This window comes from Piliocolobus tephrosceles, chromosome Y, assembly GCF_002776525.5.
Source record: "Piliocolobus tephrosceles isolate RC106 chromosome Y, ASM277652v3, whole genome shotgun sequence".
Lineage (NCBI taxonomy): Eukaryota > Metazoa > Chordata > Mammalia > Primates > Cercopithecidae > Piliocolobus > Piliocolobus tephrosceles.
Window position 1 is genome coordinate 9,875,822 of NC_045456.1, and position 24,139 is coordinate 9,899,960.

Sequence of the window (24,139 nt, forward strand, 5' to 3'; positions counted from 1 at the left end):
AAAAAAAAAAAAAAAAAAAAATCCAATTTGATTTTCAATCCAAAAGTATTTTCTAATACATTTATAGGACATAATAAAAATGAATATAAAAACAAAGACAAAGTACAAATCCAGAGTTTTTTTTATTGGATTCCCACAAACATAAATTACTCTGTCAACTTGTAATTTGTTTCCGAGTGTATACTTGCAGTTTTGGAACTCCTGGCAGACCACTAACAGAGCTTGGACAGCAAGGCCACAGACCACAACATTCATGAGGAAATGTATTTTGACCTCAATGTGATAAAATGCTTTATGAGGGGGTTGTCCTGCAGTAACTATAGGGAAGGTCTGGCTTTGAAAATTAATCTTTACAAATATGAACTTCCAAATATGAACCCTCACTGAATAAAGCACAATTTGTAGGGGAAAAAAATATCAGGCTGTTTAGATTTCTTATGGACTAGTTGGCTTTGCTTTTGGCCTGTTGTTCAAATGGGGCTATTTATTCCAAAATGCTTGTTCTGCAGACAGCAGATCCATCAATTCTTAATGAAGAACATAGCCTACCATTACACTGTAACTGGCATCCAAAGTGGTGGGGTCTATTAAGAACATGAGGCACTGTAGTTTGTACTAACATCCTATTGGGGTTCATTTTACAGGTATCATTCCTTGGAATGCTTTCCCGGGAAAAATATGCGGCTCTGCCCTGGAGAACATCTGCAACACAAACGAGGTAAACTCATCACAGTTCAGAGGGCTCATAAGAATAACCCTTGAATATTAGGCTGAGAAAAGGGTTCTCCTAGCTATAGAAAGAGGGAGAGAGATGGTTAAAATGCTATTAAGGAAAGCTCCTTGTTTAGACTCTTTAAGATTGAGCTATATGTAACCATCACTATTCAGCCATTTTTGACCTACAAAAATGGTGACTTCATATGGTCCAACCCATTTGGTGAGAATCCTTAAGTGGAGAGCTTTTCCTTTGGGCAATAATTTAGAGGTGAACCCAAACCTACAAACCTAATAATATATCTAGATTCTTCTCTCACCTCTTCAGAAAGATTTTCAAAGTAGAACACCTATCACAGAACAGATGTAAGTTAATTTTCATAAAGGAATTTGTGTATATACCCACTTTTTAATAAATGAGGCCACAGTTAATCATTTATATTTCTGGAATGACTTGGCTACTTCTCTCTTTCTCATTCATTCTTAATAGGGAGTATGCCCTAACACTTTGGTTTAAATTGTCTCAGCCCTAGAACATTCTTCGGTCATTGGCTTGTAACTGTTTATACAGGAAAATTCTTAAATGCATTTGTAGGTGCTTGTATATTTAAGAAAATCCTGGCCAGCTTTTAAAAAGCAGTGAGTTACAGAAATAATCAGCTCCTACCCTATCCAACTTGTCAATTTGTATATCCATAATATGCAGTGGCTGCACCTTTCAGCCATCAAGGCAGCACTATGTTATACTGATGGCTGAGGCCCAGCCCCTAGGTATTCAGATTTAATCGATTTGCGGGGCAGTCTGGGCATCAGAAAGTTTTTAAAGCTCCTCAGGTAACTCCACCATGAGGCCAGAGCATGAAGAGAAGGCAGGCCTGTGCCCAGTCTTGCAGAGAATAGCTGCAAAGGAGACAGATGAAGCAGCACCCCAGAATGAGTATAGGCCATTTCATTACACATCAAATGCTTATATTGGTGCCCTGTTCTTTTGTAGTTCTACATGTCCTATCACCTGTTCATTGTGGCCTGTGCAGGAGCTGGTGCCACCGTCATTGCCCTGGTGAGTAATGGCCCCAAGACCACCCTAGTCTAGCCTCCTCCCTCTAGCCTCTAAATGACAGATTTCCCTTCCAGCTTTTACCAGCCTATTGAAGCCACTGATTCTGGCACTCAACCTTGGTTAACTGGCGCCTGTGTTAACTTACCACATGTAGTTTGCAGGAAGTATTAGTTGGCTGCCTTGGCACCAATTGTAGGTGATGTAATTTGGACTCTGGAAAGAAAAGAGAGTATCAACACCTATCAGCTAGGCCAAGCATATTACCTTGTTGCACTGAGCACTTAGCTTCATGACTTCAGTCGCACACAAATGAAATGCTCACATGAGGCATTACTCATTTCTCTTTGCCAAGGATTAATTTACAAGTGGAAATATACACATATATATACATTCATATAGTCACTCTCATACACAGTAGCTATGTTCCATAAAGTCACCTCAAGCACTGAATTAGCAAATGCTGGACCACTGCTCCTAGGGGAAATACATGGCTAGGTTCCTGTGAGCCTGTGGTCACATCATTTTCATCAACCTATCAACACATAAGCTTGTTTCTGTGTAAAATACACCTTATTTAATATATATTGTTGATTAATATTGAATTCATGGCCAATAGCACTATCCCTATTTCTGAATGAAGTTTCTCTAACGAACATTTTCTCTGGTCAGGCAGTTTGCAACCTTCTTGCACTTAGGAACTCTAGACAGCACTGCAGCACTATGCTTGGGAGCCATTTTAAGCAGCAAAATCACCCACAAAAAAAATGTTAAAAACGTGGCACTACATGTATTTCGAGTATACTTATTTATAGTCTGAGAGCTGAAACAAGAAGGCAGAGTGTTGCCTTGTTCAACCTCAGCTAGGAATGTGCATACTGGGCAACTCAACTTTCACCGCTCTGCACATGTCTGCTAATAACTGCAAAAGAAGTGCCTCAAGTATTAAGGGTTACAAATGAATCTTAGCAAGTAGGCAGTCACAAATACGAAATCTACAAGTAGTGAAAACCAGCTGTATAAACACACGCTCTTATGTATGTATATGTTTGTACACATGTAATTTTGGAGGGCTTGTGATTTGAGGAAAACCAACTAAGACTGGTAGAGCAAGGGGAAAATCTCAGCTGCTTGTAAATTAGTCATTCCCAGTTTTTCTGACCATTAAATCATTCCTTCCCCTTAGAATCTATGAAAAAAAACCACCTGTAAAATCATGTAAAATCATGGGGGTGACCTGTTCTTTTGGTTGAGCAACAGGTAGGAAAGATAACTGCCCGCTGCTGAGCAGGTGGTTTTGGAAAGATGAGGGGATTAAGGCATTTAGCTTCATCCTTCTCATGCTGTTGACCCAGCTGTCTCTCTTGTTATTCTTCAAACACATCCAAGTACTTTTAATAAACTTAGGGAAGAACCAATGACTTACATTGTACATATGTGATGAGAAAAAGTTTGTGCTAGATAGGGAAATTGTCTCTTGTGATTTTAAGTGGGGAAAAAAAAGAAACACCTTAGACTATGAGCAGGCACCCGTCCCCACCCAAGTTTAGAAGTGTCATGGCATTGGCCCTCACTGCCTGTATCTTACTGTCCTGTTTTGTTCTCTTCCACCAGCTGATCTACATGATGGCTACTACATATAACTATGCGGTTTTGAAGTTTAAGAGTCGGGAAGATTGCTGCACTAAATTCTAAATTGCATAAGGAGTTTTAGAGAGCTATGCTCTGTAGCATGAAATATCACTGACACTCCAGACTAAAGCAGAGTCTAGGTTTCTGCAGTTTTGTTACAGTAATTTGTAAATAGCTTTAGTAAACTCATCTTGCATGGTAGATTAATTTTAAGATGACTTACTGTACATGAATTACACAATAATGAGATCTGGCTATTTCCACATTTTGAAAAGGATTCAGTTATTTACTGACACTGGTGAGCATCCTCTTTAAAATAATGTTCTCATACTTAAACTTTAGAGAGCAATATCTTTAAATGAAGTATTAACACTTTGGAATAATAACATTTTCTGTTATTTTTGATTGCTTGATAACCAGTCTCAATGATGAAAATGAAAACAAGTGCTGAAGATGAAATGGATTTAATCTGGATTTTGTTTTGTCACACCTTCTGGAAAATACTTTGCAAATATGTTCTAAGTTTAAAACAATTTTTTTATGATCACATGGTTCACCACTAAATGACCCTCAAATAAGCCAGATGAAAATTTGAAGAAAAAGGTCACCCAGTTCTCTGAAAAAAAGGATTTATATGTGGATAGTTTTTTTTTTTCCCCCTCACAACACAATCATTCCTTTAGAGCCCACAAAATTGGTAACCTTAAATTGTGTGTTTTGGTAAGTAATAACTGTTTCCTCATAGCTAGTTCTCAAGCTGCTGCATGTAAGATTTTAATGGGAAGAGAAACTAGGCCTGGACCTGAAGGTCTCAAATATGTTGAGAAGGAAGTATGAACTATAAGGAACTTGAGATGTAGATTTATTTTGCAGGAAATACAAGGAAAATAGGAAAGAAGTGTTTGCCGCATCAAGTGTAAAGAATGATACTGAGGATTTTTGCATTTTATGAAATGAAATGGCATTTACAAAATGAAAAATGTAGTTTCACAACTAAATTTTGTTAACAGAGAGACTGCATGCTTTGCTTATAGTTCTTAATTTTGGTTTTGACATTCACTTAAATTTTTTCCATGTTAAATATGTAGTTTAATTATTTACTCAAAATAAACACTGTATTTCATGCTTTTAGGCCTTTGGGGGAACTGATTTATCTACAAGTAGAAAATGTCTTTCTTTGCACACACTACACTTATTTCAACTATACAATGTGCTCCCGAACTTCCGCATCAATCTTTAAAATTACTCTCAAAATCGTAAAAAAAAAAAAAAGGGGAAAAAAAAAAACCAGAAAAAAGAAAAAAAAAAACACCCTCTTGTATTTCATTTTTGCTTTCTCTTAACAATACCTTTGGCCATTTTTTTTCCAGTTCACTATGTTTGTGCACTAACTTTTCTTCAGCCTTTTAACGCGAAGCCAACTAGTAGAGCATGCTTTCAGGATTTGACAGCTCTGCTAGTAGAGCGAGTATTAATACAGAATAACCTTCGCCCTCTTTAAAGTCAAGTCCGTCTAATCTAACTAGCGCCTCGCTTTGCCTTCTCACATGCTCACTAGCCATCATGCTCACCCTTCTCTTCCAGATCCACTTCCTCATGATACTGTCTTCTAACTGGGCTTACTTAAAGGATGCGAGCAAAATGCAGGCTTACCAGGATATCAAAGCAAAGGAAGAACAGGAACTGCAAGATATCCAGTCTCGGTCAAAAGAACAACTCAATTCTTACACATAAATATTTGCCAGAGTGTTTCGACCGACGTATTTACAGCTCTGACAAATCATCAGACAGCTGCTCTGCAGTACAGATGTGTATCCCACCAAACTAATGTAGATGTACAAACACTTCACTGTCTGTCTCAAGCTGCTGGGATGTATCTCTAGGAAAACCTTCCAGTGGGTAAATCTTTTTCTTTAGAACAAATATTGGAGGTTTCATGTTAGCCATTTTAAAAGGCAACACTTTGACAAAATGATCGTTCATACTTTGGGAATCTGTGGTGGCATGTTCACATTTATTGCTAGGGCAATTCTACCAAGACACTAATGGAATATGTCACACCCCTTGATAGGGACCTGTGACATGCCAGCATCAAGGGATAACACCATAAATTCACATATATGCCATCTGTCCTCAAATAAGTGTTATCTACATAGGAAATAAAATGGAATTGATGTAATGTTCCATTTCTGACAGCTGACATTTATTAAGCTTTGGATCAAAGATAATGTGATTCTTATGACTGACTTTTCAAATTAGCTTTTCCCTCCCAAGTCCAGGACCCTTTAATTTCCTGAGTCAATCAGAAATATATTTTTCAATAATGCTAAAATTAGCTACAATTCTGCTGACCCTACTATTAAAGAATCTGGATTCTGGACTCATTGACAAGCTTTCCAGAAGCAATTTTGTAACAGATTTCATATTAACAAAATACTGATTCAATTTTCATTATTCTTGGGAAATGTCAGCTCTGCCTTAATGAGTATTTGCTTTAAATTTCTAAGAATTTATATCATAACTAGAGACCCAAATATCTTTCACAGAATTTTGTTCCATAAATGTTTTTAATTAAGAAGTGTTACCTTATTAAAATGACCACCATTCTAAACCATTTTTCAGTGGTCTGGATACTAAGTTTACAGTTTCATACCAACTATCTAAAACCTAATTGCAAATTGACCACAGACCTCTAACCTCCTGCTTTTACAGACTTGAATACTTAAGTAATTTAAATTAGGGTTGGTATTTCATTTTTTCTTATCTAAATCTTAGTTTCCTGGAATAATAAAGTTTGATGTTCAGCAAGAAAACTGCTTGAGTTTAAGCCATTTTCAAAAGAAACTTGCCTTCTACATTATTGTGTTCCAGAACATTAAGTGACTGTAGGTACTGGGTATTAGTGATGGTAAACTTTGTGTTGTTCTTTATGAAATGATTCATATTAACTGTTGGGTGCATCAGTGCTTTTCAAAGGGGCTGCTTACTATAGGGTTAACTATGTATATTCATTGTTAAGAGTTAACTTGTGGTTTGGCTGTTTCCTGGATTTTATAACATATACATGTGCAGAAATGTATTCAAATGAAAGGAAGCATACCTTTATTAAGATGCTATTAAAATTGAACATCAAGTATAATATTTCATTTGGATTCTTTTTTTGGTTAATGCCTAAAAATGCCTATTTGGGATTTTTTTTTTTTTAATTAAGAGAAGCTCTCTTCTGTGTAGAACAGTTGTTCCAAAATAGCTTAGTGTTTTGTTTTCCTGTTGCATGACAGATTTAACTATTATTTCCAGCAGTGGAGGTGCTGTCAGAGTCCAGTGTTCTAGAAGAGGCAGTGTCTAAAGCCTAATTTTACTTTTCTAATTCTGGTAGCTATTACCAGGAATTTTTGGAAGTTTTGTTTAAGTAGTCTAATATTTTTTATGTAAAGAGCATTAAATTTTGCTATGTATAAATTTTTGTAACCTAACAGTGAATCAATATTTTCTATCAGTGCCAAGGGCTTCCTGTAGTTCTATTCAAGTGTTACAATAAATATTTGTAGATAATAGTCAATACTTGTGTATGCTTATTTTAAAGATTTAGGTGGAAATAGTTGTGGATGTACTAAGAGTAATGAAATAAAATTATAGCTTCATTCACTTGCCTTTTTACCATACATAAATCCTATCTTTGTCCTCAGTATGGTGTCACTTTTGAACAATGTGCATAGTCAAGATTTCACATTCGTATGGAAATCAAGTCTGTGAGTGCTGCTTGGTTTATTTCTGGCAAAAATCTTTTCAGCAATTTAAGAAAATATTATATAATCCACTGGGCTGTATTGGGCATAAAAGTGCCACTACCACTTCACAAAAGTTCTCTGTGTAAAGTAAGAATTTTTCTGAGTAGTTTTTCAACAAATAAATGCCATCTACCTATAGGATCAACGAGGCTTAAACTTGGGCAAAGTAGAAACAAAATAAGAGCATGTGTGTAGTTATTTTTCAAACCAAAGGTACAAAAGTCTATTGGAAGATTCATTCTGGAATATAAAAAAACCTAGTTCTAACAGTTGACTCTCTGGAGTAGCAGAGCTAAATACGTTACTTAGGATTTTATTTTATAATCTGTTTAAACTCTTATCTGTCAACATGATTATGCATTTGGATTCTCTGCATCTGACCTTTCTTAGTGAGGCCCAGCCTGTGTCACTATTGACACATGGCCATTCCTAAATGAGGTGCTGACTCTAGATCACCCTTTGTTCACGCATGGCAGGAGAACAATCAGGAGCTCAATTCTTGTGCTATTTGTCACACTACTTAGTATCTTCTGTTTAAGTAGCATTTTGTGCAATTATATAAGTCACATGAATCACCAGAGGAAACTGTAAAATAATGGTTAGATAAAACCACAAGCAGCCTCTTAATTATCCACAGTGATCCTGCCACAAAACCTAGGACCCTTTAGAGGGTTGAGCAGAGATTTTTTTTCCAGTTCTGCCTTGTAAAACTTGACTTTTAAGAGATGAAAATGAAGTCAATTATAGGGAAGGAGCCCATTCATTTAAAAACAAACGAAATACTTGAAGCCCATTCATTAAGTATGAGGACCAAAGATTCCATAATAAAGATGCTATCTCAGTCTGTTCCTGCTGCTGTAACAAAATAACTTAGACTGGGTAACTTATAAAGACCAGAAATGTGTTTCTTACCGTTTGAGAGGCTGGGAAGTCCAAGATCAAGGCACTGGCAGGTTGGATGTCTGGTGAAGGCCCAGTCTCTGCTTCCAAGATGGTGCCTTCTTGCTGTGTTCTCCAGAGGGGACCAATGCAGCGTCTTCAAATGGTGGAAGGGCAAAAGGGCCTCACTAGTTCCATTAAGCCCTTGTATAAGGTCACTAATCCCACTCTTAGTCACCTGTGAAAGGTGCCACCTCTTAATTCTATCACACTGGGCGGGGGGGGGGTGTTTAAATTCCAACATATGAATTTTGGAGGGACATATACATTCAAACCACAGATGTCAAAAGTAAAGAGCAGAGGCAATATCTTACTATTTCTAATGCCTAGAAAAATCTGTTTTTATGTTCAGGGACAAAACAGGAGTAATGCTGAGAAAAATAACCTGTTTTACAGGTAGCAGCCCAACTTTGGAGAGAAAAGAACACAGCTTAAACTTCCAAAATGTAGGCCTGGAGTTGACCAATAAGATAGGTTATACTCATTTAAAAATTTAAGGCAAAAATGAGATTAAAAGCCAGTTCCTTTTATTATAATGAATGAGAAATACTATGACTGGAGAAGAGGTTTCACGTGACTAGATTATTCTTGGTTCACACACTGTGGTATCAAAATTAGGGGGGAAAAAACCCACACTGGATTACACACATTTTTATTGAGTTTTGTCTGATGATAGAGAAACATTTACAAAGGAGTAAATGTTATGTAACTTCTCATAGTATGTAAGTTAGAAGCTGGGCAGCAAACATGGTTACCAAGAGTCATCTGGTTCTTCATGAGAAAAGCCTGTTAAACTAAATTAGGAAAAGACAAAAATTAAAATGTAAAACTTTGTGTCAAGTTTATTTGCTATCTTCATAATGTTCTCAATTCCTTCCCTGGGGGGTTTCTACCCTAGCTTACAATTTATATCAGGATCAATTTCACAAGTTAAAAAACTCAATCGTTCTTATAGTCAGTAATTTTGACTGATTCAGTAACTTCTTACAGGCAATCTCAAACATCTAACCGTTTCTCTTGGCTGACAAAATGAGCAATTAACAGTTTGTGTATGAAACAGTATGTAGGGAAAACAGGTACCTTTCAACTTTGTCACTAGATTGCAGCGTGTCCACTAGGGAGCCTTCTTGGACCATCTTTTTTGAGCTCTGATTACATGGAGGGGGTGGAAAATTTTGAAATTAGATATGCATTAATTTTATGAAATACTTTAAGAACCATTTTTGAAATATATATGTAATTTAAAAGTCTAAAAAAGAGGTGACTTTTAAACATGAAATTTAGCAAGCACATCAAAATAAACTATAGGGTATGCATTTAACACCCATATTACTACAGACTTACATAAAATGTTAATGTCAGTACTAATGCATTTGTTATATGATAGATCTTTTCGTCCTTGTTCTTAATGAGCTACCCCAACTTTTAAAACCTCTTAAATCTTTTACCTTAAGCAAAAAAGCTATGAGTTTTTGTCAAAAGAGTAGAATATTTAAAAGACTCAAGGTTCCATTTGAACTTTGGATTTTCTATACTTTTCACCTTTTTGTCTTCAATGGAGAAGATGGATTCCCATCCCAAGAAGTTAAACCACGGAAGCCCTGGATGTCCCCCACCCACAGATTGCCCTGTCCATGGCACTGGCACCTTATCTGCCGACTGCTGGTCTTGCTCCTGCTGGATGATTTTCATGTATTTCTCTAAAGGATTTTCACTGTGAGCAGATTTGTCTTTGATTTCTTGATTACTCATTTCTAATTCATTTTCCATTTCTAATTCATTTTCCATTTCAATCTTCAGTGATTCTTCAATCATCCTCTATAAAACAGGCACCAAAACAGAAAATACACAAATATATTTGTAAAACTTTTAAGTATTTTAAAAATGCACTAATATTAATCCTGATCCTTCAAGTACAGCCTGTATGCCAGAGAACTAATTTTTAAAATTGAAGTCATTGCTATTATCAAAGGAAGACAAATATGTCATCTCAAGGAAGGTATTAATCGGCAAGTGTCCTGTGCTTTAGACTTGAATTAACCAGAAGTCCAAGGAACATTCATATGTTAGAGTAATTAAAGCAAGACTTAGCAGGTATGTTAAGTGGACAGAGTAATCCATCTGCTAGGACCAGAATCGGGACACAGAAGGCAAGAAGAGAACTAGAGGAAGGAGGGAGGGAATGTGTGCCCCTGGAAGCAACCATGGACTGGCAGCCATCTCCTCCCTTGGGTTCTAGTCCCAGCTAGCTGACAGTGACAGCCTCTTCTTTAAACCCTGTTTTCAAAGCAAAGTTCTGCAGCAAAGCAGTCTACCTTTTTTACAGGCTTAAGGATCAGATGAGAAAGTACAAAAATTCCTTCAAAAACCATCCTTTACTACAAAACTCCTAAGCTGCACATTCTATGCAGCCTTTCTCACCGTCTGTAAGACAAGGAGAGGACAGGGATGCCTTTTGAGGCACCTGCCGCTCCTCTGACTTTGTACACCAAATGACTCCCCTCCCTGAGCTCAATGTACTTACGAAAGGTGTACAATGGAGCGACCAGTACAGAAAATCAAGTCATACTTATTTTATTACCCTTTCCTGATATAGTTTTTCTAGTTCTCTTCGTTCCCTTTCTAAAACTTCTTGTAGATTACTCTGCCTTCTTTCTTCTCTCTGCCTTCGTTCTTTCACTTGCTGTTCCCGTATTTTTTCTTCTTCCTTTTGTTCTTCAATTTGTTTCTGATCTACACCTAAGGACAGAAATAGTAAAGAGTAGCTTCCAGTATCAGATTGTTCAAATGAATGCAGGACCAGTCTGCAGGAGCCCTTGCCAAGACCCACGAAGACTCTGCTTGGCTTTTAGTTGACTCTGTGACCTGCTTCAAGTCACTGTTTCATTTTCACTCACTTCAAGCCCCCAACCCCACTCCTTGAACTGCACCCTACTTCACTTGGCTAAGACAAATAACAAGTCATCCTCACCATGACCAACTCCAATTGTCCTCCCTCCATGTCACATGCTCTCATCCTCTTCACAGATCTCCTCCCTCCTTTCCAAGGCAAACCCTGCATTTCTGCCTCTGCCTTTGATTGTAATCCCTCCCCTATCTTCAGACCCTAACTGAGCCATTAATCCCTATTTCTATACACAGTAGTTTTAGAAGTCTTACTCCCATAAAGATGCTCAAGTCTGTCCTACCCCAACAAAACAACAGAAATCACACCACTGCCCTCCCCCTGGCCATTCCAGCCATCTCACTGCTCATTCCCCACTTCCTCCAAACTGATGGCAGCCCTTCCTGGGGTTTTAGCGATCACTTGTATATGGATCCTTTCCATATCTTTTCCTCTACTCCTGATCTCTCTCCCTAGCCTCGCATCCACATTTGATAGTTCCCTGTCATCCGCATGTGGAAACCCCACAGCACCAGCTTCGTCCTGGGCATGATCGTCCCAGTCCTTCGATCATGCTCTTTCTACCCTCCAACGACTCAGCCACCAGCGCTTGCAGGTTCACACTCCCTGTCCTGTGGCTGCAACAGGGGCCCTTCTCACCATCTTCCTGGACTACTGAAACAGCCCAGTCAAGGCTCTCCCTGAAGCCAGTCTCTGCCTTCCAACAACCTGTGGTCATCTGCACCAGGCATTTCCTGACAGGAAGATGTGGATCTGCTGTGTGTGCATCATCTCCACTCTGATAGAGTCCAATGCCATGGTAGTCCAGGCTGACAATCTGCCCTTTTCTTTCCAGATTGATTTCCTACATCACCACCAACTTTGTACTAGAAATATTTCATCTGTACCAACCCACTCACTGGAGCCTGGCCATGGCTGTATCTTCCTTGCTCAGCATTCACCTTCACTGTCTCCTCAGTCTGTAGCACTCCCTTGCTCTCACAAAGTCTGAAATGCTGTTCAAGACCCAACTGAAATGCCACCTCCTCCTTATTCCTGAAGTGACAAGTAACCACTCCAGCATCTTACTTGCAGGATATCTTGTACCTGCTTTGTCAAAAACTATACATACTTGTTTCTTCCACTTCTATTCCTTCCAGACAAGGCCCATATTTTAATTACTTGTCTGTTCTCTCTGCATCTTGGCACAAGTCCCTACATCTCACAAGTTTTAATTAGACCCCAATCCCAGAGACAATTATGCTGACCTTTCTCTTCCGGCTCTGACCCATAACCTACATTTTTTTTTTTAACCCAAGCAATGCTAATAAGCAGAAAAATTCATAGGTTCAGCAGAGGACTTTGAACCTTTTTGCTGTGCCTTGTTCTAAAGCAATCAGCAGGAACTGAGTTTTACTAATAGGAGAGAAACAACACAGTTTCTTCTCTCTCTCCCCGCATCTCTTCTGAATCCTTCTCATGAAATTAAAATACCAGAGGAGATAGCTGATCATTTCCACAGGCAGAAATGCAACTTCCTCCTTGCTAGAAGAAGAAAAAATGGTTACTCCTAAACCAGATCGCTTTCTTATATGGAATAGTAATCTCAAAATAGGAATGTTGTTTAGGCACCAATTACAAAATAAAGAGGAAGAGTGAGCTGCTTCTCTGCTCTGGTGTATATTTGGTAGTTGCAGGGTGGTATACAGAAACCTCTTGGACACAAGGGGAAAGAAAGGAAGTATGTCCACGGGGCACCTCCGAGACACCAAATTTCAGACTTTTTGAATTCCCTTTGTGCCCAGATGAAGAGGTGAAATGACAAATATAACAATTTCTCAATAACCAAAATGTCACTCGCCATGCTGCTTAATAATTTTTAAAGCCAATATTATAATCTATGTTCCATCTCAGTGGCAGAACACCTAGTTACTCAGCTGATTTCCCTTATCCTATCACATTATCTGTATTCCCTCGCTCAGGTCTGTGCCAAATGGGTGCCTGTAGACACTCCCTCTTGTGGCCGCGGCCCCTACTCCCCTCTCCCTGCTACAGTCCTGGGTGATGGCCTGCTGACTATCTGCCTCCCCTACTAGAAATCCAGGAAGGTGAGGGCTTGAGCTACAGGCTCAGCCCTGAGCAAAGTGCCCAGCAGAGAGAAGGCTCTAGATCAAGTCTCACTGAATGCTTTCCAAAGCAGATTTACTCTGGAATCAGCAAAATCAACCCTCTCAAAATCTCTTGCCTCTTTCAGTAATTTTATATGTTCCTGAGTACCATGACTAAAACCAAGAAACTGCTAACAGGGGTTTTGGGTATGTTTTGGGTATGATGTTTTTCCAATGTTTGGGAGGGACTAAGAGGTGGCTTTACTTGAGAAAATTCCTTTCAGATTTGAGGATTAAACACTTGGTCCAAGAAGAAAAGGACCTGGCTGCTGGCTGAGCCCTGGAACAAAGCACAAAGCTCCCATGGCTCTCTTGCCGTCTTCCCTTCACCCCCAGTGAGGGAAGTAGGTAATGTGGAGAAGAGGAAAGAGGAAGTGGGCCAGACAAGAGAAGTCTGATGGCCAGTTTTCCTCCAGTGCCTAAGCTAACTCGGTGTCATAGCTTTTCCAAAGATTGAAATACAAAGTTTTTCTGTCCTAATTTCTTATGACACAAAGGAAACAAGTAGATAGAAAAATAAATAATATTTAAATGTTACAATCACATTAAAGATATATGATGGGAGTTAATTATTACTTCAATTTTTCACCATGATTTCCCAAAATGATAAGGTTCCCATGGAACAATTTTTGTAGAAGAGTCTTGGGGAAAAGTCCAACTACTATTCCAGGCACTCAAGAGTTAATGAAAACACTTTTTAAGCAACTGGCCTCAGAAGCCTAAATGAGAAGCCTTTTCTTCCAATGTGTCCTTTCCTCAGCACTGTCTTTACATGTTCACGTGGGAATTACTTCAGAAATGTCGTTAACAATATAATGACACTGTAACTCCCCAACCCAAGATTTTGACTAATTTACACCTATAAGAAGACTTCAGTGATACATGAAATAATTCACAGAGCACACAGACTGGTATTTAGTATGCGACCCTGCTGACTGTTAGTTCAAAAAAAGAACTTACTTGGGTGCTGATATGAGAAGGGCACAGCAGCTGCAGCAGCATTCACATAAGGCATATCCCCGGCAGGAGAGAGCCCATCCATTTCCAACTGCCTTGGCACGTTCCCTGCAGCTGCATGAGGCACAAACAATTGTCCCATGAGTCCTTAATAATAACACCAAGACAAAGAAGGGCAGTGCAGTGTGGGGGCAACTGACTGGAGAACGGGAACTGAAGCCAAAGTAACTGGGTGCGGCGCCCTTTCCTAACAGGATTCCATGAAGTTCCCAACATAACCACTTGCCAACGTATTTGCTTGTCAGAGTGTTTTTGTACTTGAAAGAATTAACTTTGTTTACAAAATTAGATTCGTTACCCAACAGGAAAATCAACCCAGTGACAGTGAAGAATTCAATTGGCTTGCTGATAATCATTTGAATTCTATTAAACTATCAATGATTTAACACAAAGACTTTAACAAATATTCACAAAATTTACCAAGCCCTCTCGTTTAACTGTTCAAAATATTACATTTTCAGATTTGAAGATGAAGTTTACAAGGCTAACCAACAGCTTATATACAAATATAAAGAAAGAACCTTAGAGATGATAGGCTCTACATGCTTATTTTACACTTACAAAGTGGCTACAAAGTGAGACAGTCTAAGGCAGAGCCACAGCCAGGACACCAGTTTCTGGACTCTTAATATTCTTTTATCTCCATTATTTCACTAAAAATGAGGTTTTGTAAATCTGAGGCAATCAACAGAATCAGCAAATTTAGAAAATAACATCCTTACGCCAGGCGCAGTGGCTCATGCCTGTAATCCTAGCACTTTGGGAGGCTGAGGCAGGTGGATCACTTGAGGTCAGGAGCTCAAGAGCAGCCTGGCCGATATGGTGAAACCCCATCTCTACTAAAAATACAAAAAAAACTAGCTGGGTGTGGTGGCGTGTGCCTGCGGTCCCAGCTACTTGGAAAGCTGAGGCAGATGAATCGCTTGGACCTGGGAGGAGGAGGGAGGTTGCAGTGAGCCAAGGTCGGACCACTGTACTCCAGCCTGGGCAACAGAGACAGACTCCATCTCAAAAAAAATAAAAATAAACACTGCTGTATTCTATAAAAAGGTAAAAATAAATTAAGAAAAATCACTTATTTAAAATCTGATAATTATTTAAAATCTGATGTTAATAGTTCATTTATAAGCTAAAAAATTAGCTCAAACTCTGAAATTATTAGTCATACTGAAATTTTTAAAAAGTAAACAGACACACGCATGAAAATCTTCATGACAGAAAAATGAGGTGATACATCTGTACTTGTGGTTGTATCACAAAATAATGACCCAATTTGTAACTGCTTTTCTTTTAAACCAATGGATACGTTTCACCAAAACTAAGCTTTCTAGATTTTCAACTTATAAAAACTGATACTTATATTTGAACTTACAATCAAAAGATGATTCAAATTCCTCATTATCCTTAAAAGCTAGCTTGTCCACATCTGAAAATTCACTTTTGTCTTGAAGTTCAGTTTGTCTTCGATAAAGACTAGATTGGAAGGATAAAATTCATCAATGTGAAGTTTTAATAATGGAAAACCAAAGAGCACAAGGTGACAAAAAGCCTTTTGTGACTCAAGAAAAGGCTCTATAAAATTCGTTTTCTCTTTGTCTTGTAAAGAATAGCTCCACCTCACCACCACCACTAGGCATTGTTCTCAGCAATTAATACCTGTTTACTCAGTTACTCCTTGTAACTATTTCATGCTGTGAAGTAGATACTACAGTTGTTAATAAAGAATAATGTTGTACTCTGAATGCTATTCCTAGGAAATAACCATAAAACATTTCTGAAAAAAAATTCTGCATACTATCAGCATGAACCAGCTGAAGATGCAATACCACAACCTTGAGTGAGCAAAGTGCCCTAACTCAGCATATGTGTGTGTCTTACCTTCCTTTTGGCTTATCACAAAAAAAAAAAAAAAAGCTTTAGGACCATGACAGGCCCGTGTGGCAGAGAACTACATTAACATGCAGATGCCCAGGCTGGAGCCAGAACTAACGAGTCAGTTCTCTCTGCTGTGGGGCCCAGGTATGGGTAGGAGTCTGCTCATGACTCAAATCACAGCCTGGCTGACCCAGTGGCCTGTTTCTAAAAACATCCACTCCTTCCTGTTTCAACAATCATACTCTACTCCAGAGCCCGCTACCACATTTGAATTTATTTCAATGATATGCAGGTCAGAATCTTATCTGTTTATATTTCAATGCCAAAATATTTTTAAATGACTTTTTAATGATGTGTAAAATTGTTCCAACTTTAGAAATAACCTCCATTTGTTTTTTACCTTAATAAACCAAGTCTATTCACAGATCCAGGAAGATGCTTATTCACACCAGACTGCATGGTCCATATATCAAGTTTAGCAAATAACCATTATCCACTTATTTGCTAAAAACAATCTTTTTCCTTCCAGGTAATTTAGATGATTCTCAAAAATGACACATCATTTTGCAATCTGATTGCAAATTCTATACTGCCACATGATCTATAATAATTATCTTAAAAAAAAAATCCCAGTAAAACAACTGAAGGCTGACACAGCAAATAACATGATTCAGCTGAAGCTATCAATCAGAACGTTATACTTACCCCACTTTCTGCTCCGTAGGGCTGGAGACGGGAGGGATGGAGAGGCTGTGCCTAGACTCAGTGCGTGATGGTAGGGGCATTCTGTCAGGACAAGGACTGGGGGAAACAACGTGTGATCTGCTCAGACCTAAGGTGCAGAAAGATCCAAGGCAAGAATATTACCAATTGCATGGAGAAGATACCAACGTGGTTTCTAAAGAGCTCTATTAGTTTGAAAATAAACTGTTATCCTCACAAAAAGCCAACTATGATGCATAAGATCCACAAAACTAATGATTCAAGCACTAAATTAAATTGCAGTGGCAATAATAAAATGCATGAAACCAACAGGCAGCAAAGGAAAGGCGACTAACACTATCTAAACAGCTCTGTGTGCCAAGCAAACACTAGACCTTGCCACTCTGGCCCGGTGACCCTCACAGCAACCCGTGTCATGGGCAGGGTGGCTACCCAACTCCAGAGCACCCCACAACCCTTTGTGCGGGTGGCTTACCTTCTAGATACATTTCACTTTCGAGGCTTCTTTTTGCTTTTGGAAGGGGTGTGGAAGAGAGGCGTCTGGAGGAAGTGCCCCCGTGGAGCCTCAAGGTAGCACTGCCTGTCAGTGCTTCCAAGACGTCATTCCTTTCTTCTTTAAGTGTGCCCACTTGAGGCTGCTCAGAGACAACTCTGTCCTCTGCAAAGATATGTCTTTCCGGGGAACTCGAAGTCATGTTTCTGAAGGCTTCCAGCAAGTGCAGAGATGGTGGGCTCTTTGCTGCTAGTGGGCTTTTGGCAGAGTTTTTAATGACTCTCTGATGGTAACTTCTGAAAGCCTTTTCCAAGCGTTCAGCCTCTTGCTGAAGCTCTTTGACCCTTGCCTTAGTATTGGCTACAAACTCAAGGTCAGAATCAGGGGAACTACCCTCCACCCATGCATTTGGATAATTTGTGAACCTTGATGCAACCATACGTGCTAGAACTTTTTCCTGTTTAAAAGGACTGTTCAAAAAATCCCCACTTATCTCATCATTGCGAGGCACCATGTTGCCATTTATTAATCCATTGACAGAACGATCGATCACAGACTGCTTTGGATTGCAGTACACTTCATTCTCTAGGGCTGCAGGGTACAAAAAGCAAATTTCAGAAGTGAGTAAACAAGGCAGAGAAGAAAATATACTCGAGAATATTATTTTTTTGAAAAATGGAAGAAAGTAATAAGGACAAACTTGCACGTTAAAGTTTCTGAAGCCATGGTAATGATAACCACTAACATTTATTGAGAGCTTATTGTACCAGCTACAGCTTCATATGTCTTTTGTAACATGATATAATTTCAGAATCCATTATGCACAATTTTGAAATTCACAAGGCTCTGAGAACTGAAAATTTATTCATAATTTATTTGGTGGCAAAGCCGAACCAGTCTTGAACTCATTTGGCTGAAAAGTTTGACCTGAACTGATATAAACCCATTTATAATCTTTATTTATCCCAGCATGAATATTCATACAGTTGACTGCAAATAATTAATGTGTTTTACTATAGGATGCTGTTCAGAACTCCCAGGACTAGTGCGAAATCCACAGCATATGGCCTGAGTTTCATATAAGGAAGTGAGGACCTGCATTCACAACAACACTGTGGTCAAGGAACTCTTACTGTTCCGATTTTACAGATGGGGGAACTAAAGCTTACTGAGGCTGGGTCACACGGTTAGCAGGTCTAAGAGCTACTGGGCTTTCCTAATGCAAAGCCAGTGCGTGTGCCCCACTCTCCTGCAATGCCTCCCCGTGATGCTGCAAGAAAAAAGTTTGCCCTCAGCAACACATACATGCGAAAGGGTTCTATCCTCATTCAACTATTTTTTGTTGATAGGAGACTGCTATGACTTCAGCTGTGAGAATTTTTGCAAACAGAATTGAAAGAAAATGAGGAACAGAAAAAAGTAGAAATGAGTAGAGATAAAAATAAAACAAGTGCTGGTAGAAGAGAGCAAGGAGCTGAGAAGGAAAGAATGCAGGTGGGAACGAGGAAGGCTCAGACCTAGTTGAACTGGTAACACGTACGTACTTTCTTTGAGCTTGAAAGCAACTGAAGAAGAAAGTATCTAAACTTCAATATCCTTCTTATGAAGTAGGAAGGGGCAGAGATGCATCCACAGTGAAGACACAATAATAAAATGATACCAATAACCATTTCCTGAGTGTCTTTTATGTCCCAGGCACTGGACTGAAACCCATTTCATTTCATCTTTTTCATCATGGCTCAGTAGGTATTATTACTGAGGCCCAAGGAAGTTAAAGTAACATGCCCAAGGTCAAACAACTTCAAAACTGGGGTCCAAAAGAAGAACAGTTCTCTGATTCTGAGGGCAATGTTCTTTTTGCTAAACCACCCTGCTTGTCCTGTATATTTATATGCCTATCAAGGAATCAGTAAAACTACTGAATTGGTGTTAACATTGGGGTTACAAATAAAAAAAGAAATCCTAGAATGAATGTGGGGACTTCTACGTCACCACCATGCCTTTCCTATTGGGGCATGAGACTCTCCCAAGCCATGAGGCACCTATGAAGCAAATCACTTTTGCTGATGATCCAGATGGTATTACCAAAATGGATAGGCAGCTTTACTTCTAAAATAACACATATTTCTATGGCTTTTCCCCTAACACAATAATTACTATTCAATAAATTATGATCATTACATTTTCACAGACACCAGAAGCTTTATACACACAAAAATATTTATGGGTTAAAATGTCTCTAACCTGTCTGAGTTTGTTTCAGTTGCAATTTTAAATCGGCAACCTCAGTAGTTAACCTCTTTACAGAAGCTTTGTAACCCAGAATCTGGGCCTTCAGCTGTGCAGAATATTCCATCTGAAAAGATTCAGAATAGGAAAAGAAATCCATGTAAAACAAATCACAGCTTGCTTCAAAAGGAAAAATTCTCTTATCGTGTTTGTACTCTTTTTGTTATGACAGTAAACAAGAGGGTCCCTATCAAAAAAAAACAAAGCAGAACGAACAAGTTTTTCACCATCTTTTTCAGTCATATCAAAGAACTCCAGAGCATGCAGGCAGAAATCAGAAGACACAGTGAATGTTTGTAATACTTCTCAGGGTGAGAATCGAGAGATAACAGTGGGTACCATCAGGCACTCAGAAAATTTTATGTTTAGGTGAGTTTGCTTTCTTCTCCATTTTATTACTATTACGAATATAAGGTCATATTATCACTGCAAAATTTTCTCAGATAAGAAAGGATACCTTTAGCAAATTTGGGAGAGTAATGTTTGATGTTAAAATAAATCTGATTTACACTAGTATGATTTGTGCCAAGCTTACATATCTATGAAGTGTACTGGTATCACACTAGAACTGAAGAAGAGCAATACTCACTTCATCTTGCAGTTGTTTGTGCAGAGCTTGCCTGAGGCTTTCGAACTTCTCATGCTCAACCACTATAGCCTTTTCGGCTTTCCATAGTTCCTTCTGAAAGACTGCAAGTTCAGGAACCGGCTGAGCTAGGCCTAAGAAGGTAAAAAAAATCCTAGTCATTACCAACATTAAGTTATTTCACTTAACAAAAACTGTTAAAGGGGTTTTAAAGTGTTCCTTTGCTTTGTACTCACGCAATAAATATGATAATAAGTCTATTAAATGAGCTCAGAGCAATCCTGACTCTCAAATTTCACAACAAAAGAATTTAGTGCATGTTAATGCAAACTTTATTACCCTTGGAGCCCTACTCCAAGTAAAAGAACTCTTTCAAATCCTCAAATTAACCTGAAAGCCTGTTTCTCTCCTCTACCATGCACAGAAGGAGCTCTCTCTCTGGTCTACCTGTTGATGACAGCCCTGGGATCCAATATGATATGGGCATCTGACAGCAGCAGTTGGGATCCAAGCAGAAGACAGATGGTTGTCACAGTCAAGGTCATCTAAGAACCCTTTAATAAAGGTTGACTTATTCAGGGTATGCACAAAGGATGGTGGAGTTCCCTGGGCTAGTAACAGGGCCACACTGTTAGCGCTCCTTGGGCCTGGAGAATCAGGGGAGGGAGAAATTCTCAGCACTGGGGAGAGGGAGGTGGTGCAGAGCACCCGGAAGAGGTCATCACAGGCACTGTGACCTCACTTGGCCATGAGGCAGTGGCCAGCCTAGGGCTACTGTATGTAGAGGCTCGTGTCCCCACTGGCCAAACCCAATCAGCAGTCAGAGGGCAAGGGAAGCCTTGATACCACCTATAGCAGGTTTGCAGAGTTTAATCCAAGAATCTTAATTTTATAAACCTTCCCAATTTAAGCCCCCCCCCCACCTTATACAAGTACAAAGCATAGTTTTATAATACTGACCTAATACGAATTACTAAAACATGCAAGTCAGAAAAAAAGAAAAATACATACGGTTTAGGAGACGCAAGTTTTCATTTCTACTCTCTTCCAGTTGTTGTTTAAGTAATTTATTTTGTGCCAGAAGCTCCAGTTTCTCTTCTTTTAGTAGTGAATAATCACTCATCTCTTTAACCTTTTCATTCAGCATATGGTTTTGTTTTGTTATTGCCAAAGACTGCGCTTTGACAGACTCTAATTCAAGCTAAAATTCAAAAAGGAAAATTTACATTTGAATAATGACTTTACAGTACTGCAAACGTAAAAGCTGGCAGGCTCCTTTAAGCATGGTGTCACAGTTTAATTAAGGTCACTGGACAGAAGTCTGACTCTCTGCAGTAAGACTCTAACTACAGTAACGAAAATTATCTTCTGCCCTACAGTTGAGGCAGAAGTTTTATAGGCCACCATCCCATGAAGCAAGTCCTTCTAAGATTATCATCCCATTTTCCAGAGGCAACCAAGAACCCAACAACAATCACCCATCATAGCAATATATATTTTTTAAATATGAAAAGGTAAGATAAAAATGGCTGGGCATGGTGGTTCACGCCTGTAATCACAGCACTTTGGGAGGCTGAGGCAAGAGGATTGCTTGAGCTCAGGAGACCACCCTGGGCAACATGGCGAAACCCCATCTCTACTAAAAATACAAAAATTAGCTGGGCGTGGTGGCACATGGCTGTAATCCCAGCTACTCGGGAGGCTGAGACATGAGAATCACTTGAACCGGGGAGGTGGAAGTTGGTTGCAGTGAGCCAAGATCACACCACTGCACCCCAGCCTGGGCGAAAGAACAAGACTCTGTCTAGAAAGAAAGAAAGATTCCGTAACATGTTGTGAAGTGCTTCCCTTTTCTTAGTATAACATATACCATCCATATTTGAGTACAAAAGCCTACAAAGTTCTCACATAAGTCAAAGTTGCTAAAATAAATTTTATATACAAAATATGTTGTAAGTACCTAAAGTTCCAGCTTCATCCTTCAGACAGCAAGCACACGAATGAATAGAAAAGTAAAGAAGCAATGATATGTGAAAAGTGCACCTCATTTTGTTTTAATCTGTAAGATAACAATGTAACGACAGGAATTTTTCTACCTGCTGCTGATGGAAGGAGAGAACAGGCTGATGTAGAAACTAACAGTAATGGCCACCTGCTATGAACTAGGCACGTAAGTTAGCTTACTGAATTCCCTCAACAACCCTATAATGTGGAAAACATCTTAGTTTACAGCTCAGGAACCTGCAGTCACAGAACTTCCCTAGTGACACACAAGCAGTTAGAGACACAGACAGGATTTGAGCAGGACTCCAGGACCCAAAGCTCTATCTATGCTTTCCTATGTGATATTGATTGAAATTAAGAACTATTGAATTAACTTCAGTCATCACCTTCTTAGCCATATAAATGGCAGTCGAAACACCTCAAGAGGATGACTTAGGATAAATTATGTATGACTAAAATTTCATATATTGCTTAACATTGCAAAATCTAACATTAAATAGATTTTGAAATCTATTTCAAAAACCAATATGCTCAACAATTACCTCAAGTTCTTTCACACGATTTACAGATTGATTGAGTTCCTCCTTTTTTGAATTAATAGCTGTGAGCTCCTCTTGTAAATGAATAGCTTTTTCTGAAAAAAGAACCCACCAATTAAACACCATAATGTTTTCCTAGTGAATACAAAAGCCATTTAATATTTATGACCAGTATGTCAGACCTAATGACCACTATTTCAAAATCGAAATAGCAGAGGTAGGGGGCAAGTAAGAAATAAACCCTATTACCCAACAGGTGATGTGAAGCTATAACTGTCATGTATGTGGTGAAATTCCACTTGCTACACATGCTAACCAGAGTTATACCATCTGCTCAAAGCACAGGGCCCTAATACCCACAGCTCTTAACTTCCTTGAAGACAAAGATCTGTCTGTTACTATATTGTAGTTACTATTTTGTAGTTTTCACTTCATCTAACACAAGTCTATGTAGATATATCATCAAACCATAATTTGTTACATACATATTGGTACTAATCCATAAAAGAAGTATTAGTCTCCATAAGATAGTAAAAGAGGCTGGGCACAGTGGCTCATGCCTGTAATCCCAGCACTCTGGGAGACCAAGGCAGGCAGACCACCTGAGCTCAGGAGTTCAAGACCAGCCTGGCCAACATGGTGAAACTCTGTCTCTACAAAATTTAGCAGGGCATGGTGGCGCACAACTGTAGTCCCAGCTACTTGGGAGGCTGAGGCACAAGAATCACTTGAACCCAGGAGGCGGAGGTTGCAGTGAGCTGAGATTGTGCCACTGTACTCCAGCCTGGGCAACAGAGCAAGACTCCATCTCTAAAACAAAAAAAAAAGACAGTAGCCACACATCGGGTATCTGGGTCAACATCAACTACCCAACTGGTTTATTCCCAAGAATCTACTTGAAATTTCCACCAAAACTTCAACTTCTTGTTGCAGCAATTTCCTAGAAATACATTGAAATGTGAAACATCTGAAGATTGAAAAATTATTCAACTTCCACAGTCTCAGGCCAATGTACACAAGAGTTCAGAAGGTTATACATCAAGTAAAAATATTGTAAAGCATAAAAATACATCAGAAGCAAAAGAAATAAGAAACTAGGTCACAGGGGACAGAGAAGTTAAAGTTTTCCGTAAGTGAAAAATAAAGTCTCTCATGGTTAGGAGTAATACATACTTCATGGCAGTAAGTTGCTGCTGCTACGTTCCTGACAATTGCAGATTTATCAAAATATATGAAATAAAGTTGGATAAAATATCCATGATAAATCACTGGCCTTTGTGAATATACAAATTATTGAACATGAAGGTTTCTCAAAAGGCAGTGAAGACAATGATTTTTTTTAATTTATAAAATTAAAATTACAAAAAGTGTGTAATTTTGTAGAAACAATGAAGTGTAAGCTATATTTTTTAGAACATGGAACAGGCC

The 24,139-nt window shown here is 38.8% G+C and overlaps 2 protein-coding genes across 19 annotated transcripts in view; one reads left to right on the top strand and one right to left on the bottom strand.

Annotated features, from left to right (window-relative positions):
• GPM6B (glycoprotein M6B) overlaps positions 1-7,047 on the top strand; it is a 167,994-nt gene extending 160,947 nt beyond the window's left edge. For 4 of the 8 annotated variants that reach the window (XM_023198995.1, XM_023198991.2, XM_023198993.1 and 1 more), the window contains 3 exons: positions 645-718; positions 1,709-1,774; positions 4,988-7,047. In XM_023198995.1, the coding sequence (XP_023054763.1) occupies positions 645-718; positions 1,709-1,774; positions 4,988-5,137 (290 nt within the window). In that variant the 3' untranslated portion in view covers positions 5,138-7,047. Of the gene's footprint in view, positions 1-644; positions 719-1,708; positions 1,775-3,385; positions 4,663-4,987 lie in introns of those variants that run through there. The other 4 variants (XM_023198992.1, XM_023198996.1, XM_023198998.2 and 1 more) reach the window with 3 other exon arrangements.
• OFD1 (OFD1 centriole and centriolar satellite protein) overlaps positions 1-24,139 on the bottom strand; it is a 43,077-nt gene that overhangs the window by 3,842 nt on the left and 15,096 nt on the right. The window contains exons 9-24 of one of the 11 annotated variants that reach the window (XM_026449828.1): positions 22,715-22,806; positions 21,180-21,369; positions 20,172-20,302; positions 19,538-19,649; positions 17,276-17,884; positions 16,783-16,909; positions 15,575-15,675; positions 14,146-14,256; positions 10,715-10,872; positions 9,781-9,951; positions 9,214-9,281; positions 8,782-8,927; positions 8,107-8,311; positions 1,920-1,987; positions 1,035-1,064; positions 104-702 (exon numbers count right to left, since the gene is read on the bottom strand). In XM_026449828.1, coding sequence (XP_026305613.1) covers positions 8,885-8,927; positions 9,214-9,281; positions 9,781-9,951; positions 10,715-10,872; positions 14,146-14,256; positions 15,575-15,675; positions 16,783-16,909; positions 17,276-17,884; positions 19,538-19,649; positions 20,172-20,302; positions 21,180-21,369; positions 22,715-22,806 — 1,913 coding nt within the window. In that variant the 3' untranslated portion in view covers positions 104-702; positions 1,035-1,064; positions 1,920-1,987; positions 8,107-8,311; positions 8,782-8,884. Of the gene's footprint in view, positions 1-103; positions 1,988-8,106; positions 8,312-8,643; positions 8,928-9,213; positions 9,282-9,780; positions 9,952-10,714; positions 10,873-14,145; positions 14,257-15,574; positions 15,676-16,782; positions 16,910-17,275; positions 17,885-19,537; positions 19,650-20,171; positions 20,303-21,179; positions 21,370-22,714; positions 22,807-24,139 lie in introns of those variants that run through there. The other 10 variants (XM_026449827.1, XM_026449826.1, XM_026449825.1 and 7 more) reach the window with 10 other exon arrangements.